The following is a 4,519-nucleotide window of genomic DNA, read 5'->3' as shown; positions in this document are numbered from 1 at the left end:
TAATATGTCAAGAATGTTTGTTTACTGTTTATGTAGTAAAAAATATTTTCTATGTATAAGTTATAATTTTAAAAACTATAATTTATTTTTTCGACTTTTTTTTTAAACTCAAGTTTATGTTACCAATTAACAAAAAACAAATTAAAATGAGGAAAAAAAATTAGAAGGTTTGTATATAGTAGTCGAAACTTTTAATAATTTATCTTAGTAGTCTGTTGAAATTCATCAAAATAAAACCGCAAACAGAATTTTAACACAATAAAAAACAAATGAACTAAAACAAATAAAAGTTCATTGAAATATTTTGTAGGATCAATATTACATTTAAAAAAATGATAGATTTTTTTTCAACTTTCTTAAATCATTATTCAAAATAAAGGCGTGCTAGTGGACAATTTGGCGAAAGAGATATTGAACTGGTCAACAGTCAAGTTAGGTAATTAGTTTTGAAAAAAAAAAACTTTCGTTAATTTATTGTTAATGCATTTGTTTTGTGTTTATTGAAAAAGTTTGAGCTCGAAAAAGAGCAAAGTAAAGCTAAAACTATTATAAAAGATATTTACTAAATAGAAAACTAGGTTGAACATTTAAAGTTATAAAGAAAAATTTGGCTAAACTAGATTCAAGTACAATAATTTGATTTCGAAATAACTTTCTTGCAGAGATTATCAAGTACCAGATTACAACGAAGATCAACACAGAATGATTTCACAGCAAATCAAGAGATTGAAAGAAAGAAAACTTGAGAAAATGTACGATGGTAACCCATCCCACTCGTTTAAAGAAAATCATGGTATTTCAAACAAGAATAAAAAGGACTCAGTGAGGTAAGCTGAAGTTATTTTGTCATTTTAAATTATGTGAAAGCATAAAAACCAGATGAGTTTCGTTACAAAACACTAACTTCTTGATATGAGTTATTTATTTAAATAGTATAATAATAAACACTTTTCAGTGGTTTGTTGTCATCGATGGCTAGTGAATCTTATTGGAGGAACAAGAACGGTCAATGAGAAGCGTCTGAAGAATAAATAAAGAAAATTCTTTTGATTAATGAAAAATATTTTAGAACATTATATATATATTTAAAATAAATTTACCCGTTTTTATAACTAATTATAAATACTCTCTCTTTTCGTTAAATTCGTTGTTCAAAGTTTTAAGGTGAATAACTAAATTCATGTTTTGGGTCACTTTAGTACATAATAAACTGAGTAATTAATTTATAGTTGTTAAAAGGTGTTAATTAAATAGAAATAAAACATTGATTAAACAAATTTGATAAATCTATGGCAAGTTTGATATTACTTTATAAAAAGTATAATATGCTAGACTTCTTTTTAAATTATATATTATTTCTGCAAATTCATTATCAAATGTTGAAAAAGATTACAATTATTCGAGCCTATAGTTTAAAAATAAACAGCAAAACTTGAAATTAAAACAAAAAAATTCATAAGTAACGATATTGCCCCCTTTTTGGCGATATTCATAATTTGAGGGGCAATTAGTGAGAAACCAAGAAAACCTTGAGAAGAAATTAAAAAGTAAAAGCCGATTGTTAAAAACAAAACACAATTTTAAGAGTTTATGATTAATATTTTATAGAAAATTGCAAACTTCTACTCACTTCGTTTTTTTTATATAACCTTTGTAGACTTAGTTGATATCACCATTTGTTTCTTTGAGGCATTAGGAAGTCTCAGCGATTTCGGCCTACAATTATCGGAGGCGGTTTTTTTAAATTTGTGCGGATGAGCAGTTATGAAAATGAGTATGAAATTCCCTAATCGCTTATTAAAAAAGAGGGAACTACCTTGTTTCACTGTTTTATTGCCATGTTTTTCCATTAAAAACAATAGTCATTAAATAGAGCACACTCAAGTTACACATAAGCTAAGCAGCAGGCTAGACTAAGATATTATTATATTTATACATGTACTAGTAGAATATTTAAAAAAAGTAAAAAATAACTAATTTTTGTTAGTCAATTAAAGCTTGTTTCGGCAGGATATTGATTTAAAAAATTGTTTTATGGTGGTATCTGATTTAAATTTTACCCAATTTTTACTATAAATTAAAGTAAATAAACCAAATTAACAGTTAGTTGACTTAAACTACATTAATTCTTCAAACTGAAAAACAAAACTTTACTTATATTAACTAAAAACAACAGTAGAAAACTTTATAAAACAACGTAGTTTAAGTCTAAAGTTTCCTTTTACAATAAGATTCTTTTTTTTGATAAGTACAACTATTGAGTTACTCATAAAAATGAAGTTTAATAAAATTAATCAAAGTGTAAGAACAATTTAACTTTTTCTAACAGTCAGATATTAACTTAAACACAAACGGGGTAATACGTTTAATTCTAAAAGCACAAATATATTTTAAAATTAAATATTAAAAGTTTTCAACGGACGTTTATGTTCTTCTGTGTCTATTGAAACATGAGTTGATCATTCTGTAAAAGGATTTCAAGTTGCACTTGTTTACTGTATAGATTTGGTTGGAAGTTTTAAGCTATAAGTTCAATCATGCGTTAAGAGAAAGCTCGCAAGGTCAAGTTTTATACTGATGCAAGTTTAAAACAGTTGACAAAAGGAGAAAATAAATTGCATACCAGACACCCTGATGCAACATTGAGTAATGGAATGTTTTATATAAGCTGATACAACAGACAGACGGGGAAATTCTAGCCACAGCCTGCTGCAGTAAAGGTGATAATGAATAATAGACATTTATAATGTTTTCCTGTGTTTTATCAAGTGTGCTTTTATTAGAGTTATTTCATAAATGTTTCTTATTTACACCGTAAGTAACTAAATCTTTTTTTGTTTTATAAATTCTTAAAATATATTCTTGCTAGATTAAATTTTGTGTAAAGGTTTTGACCACATTTAAAGTGTTTTTTAAATTTGATGTTCTTTATATATTTGTTAGCGTTTGCAATCGTTCTTTATATAAAATATGTTAATTCATGTTATGCCTAGTTTTTAATAGAGTAGCCTTAAGTATTATTGAATACAAGCGTTTAGTATAAGTTAAGTTTATGATCTAAAGATACCTATTACCTACATCCTAAAGGTTACAATCCGCATAAGATTTTATATAGTTTATTAATTTTGATTTCAATAAAAACCTGCATTAAAATAAAAAACAACTTTCTGATATTACTGTATTTTGCTCAAGTATTTAATACTAATAAACAATCTAAACATAAAAACTACATAAATTTTTTTTTTGTATTTTTTTATTTAGATATCTAAAAGTGCATCGTAACTAAGCATTATAAACTTCAATAGTATCTCCTTCTACAAAACCAATTGACTTGGGTGTATCTGTTTCATAAACTTCTCTTCCTTTGTACTCAAAATAAATTGAATTTCTATCCTGGCCAGTTGCCTTGCAATACTCATCCATATAGCTGTTGAAAAATTACGAATTTGACTTTAGGAGCTATTAATAATAAAAATAACTGCATGTATTGTATACTGATATATAACTTGTAAAAAAAGTTCAAATTAGATATAAAAAAATACTATTAAAGTCGTTTCAATTTGTAAAATTATGACAAACCTTTTATATGTTTCACCGCCTTTGATATACATATCGATTGGTACTTGTTCCATTTTCTGGCGTTGTATTTCTTCGGGGCTTCTGAAAGGAAAACTTTTGTAAGTTACTTTTTTTACAATATCATACATACTTCTAGAAAAAAAAAGATTACTTGTCTACAATATCAATATTGTCTCCATCCTTCATTCCTATTGATTCTGGTGTGTCTGTTTCAAAAATTTCTCTACCATTCATCATGAAACGAACCAAAGATTTATCCAAGCCTCTTTTTTTGCAGAAGTCAGTTATCATTCTGAAATTTTCATAATCTTATTTTCTAGCTTAGGTAAGAAAAAACATACACAGAGAAGCAGTTCAACAACATTTAAATTAAGTTTAAATTAACAACAACAAATAAGATCACTTAAAACTTGATAATAACTAACCTTGAAAAGGTTTCATTTTTACCTGCATTGTAGAACTTAGTTCTGTCGTTACCCATATTTTTTACTCGTTAATTCTATAAAAAATTTCTTACTTAAGTATAATTTGTAATAGTAAGAAGTATTTAATAATACTAATGGGTACATACAGTTTTTACTTAAAAATGATAGATAAAAAAATCTTTATTTCGATCTGTTTATTACTAACACTAAATGAAATTTATGACTAATTAGTAAGCTTATAACATACTACACAAAACAAGTTTTTTAAAAGTTGTTTATTTAATATAGTAAACTTAAAAACTTTTAAAGAGAATTTTGAAAGGTTATATAAAATCCTAGAATGAATTGAAATTCTGATCACTTATTTTTTCTAGAAAAGTAAAAAAAACTTGCATTTTAAAAAATTGAAAGAAGTTTCAAAAAAATTTAGGAGCCACCTTGGGTACAAGAAGGGTGTAGATCACTTTTATTAAAAATTGATGTAACTATATAAATTTTAATTTAAACTACAAGTA

The 4,519-nt window shown here is 25.7% G+C and overlaps 1 protein-coding gene across 1 annotated transcript; it reads right to left on the bottom strand.

Moving 5' to 3' along the window:
- Window positions 1-3,282: 3,282 nt before the first annotated feature.
- LOC145838995 (uncharacterized) lies at window positions 3,283-4,060 on the bottom strand. The gene is made up of 4 exons (XM_082946611.1): window positions 4,005-4,060; window positions 3,731-3,871; window positions 3,580-3,660; window positions 3,283-3,427 (listed from the first exon to the last, which is right to left on the bottom strand). Exons 1-4 carry the CDS (start codon window positions 4,058-4,060, stop codon window positions 3,283-3,285), a joined length of 423 nt encoding a protein of 140 aa, XP_082802737.1.
- Window positions 4,061-4,519: the final 459 nt, after the last annotated feature.

Source organism: Thalia democratica, chromosome 6 (assembly GCF_965202585.1).
Source record: "Thalia democratica chromosome 6, ktThaDemo2.hap1.1, whole genome shotgun sequence".
Lineage (NCBI taxonomy): Eukaryota > Metazoa > Chordata > Thaliacea > Salpida > Salpidae > Thalia > Thalia democratica.
Note: the sequence above shows the minus strand (reverse complement) of the source record. Positions and strands in the feature narration are given on the sequence as shown.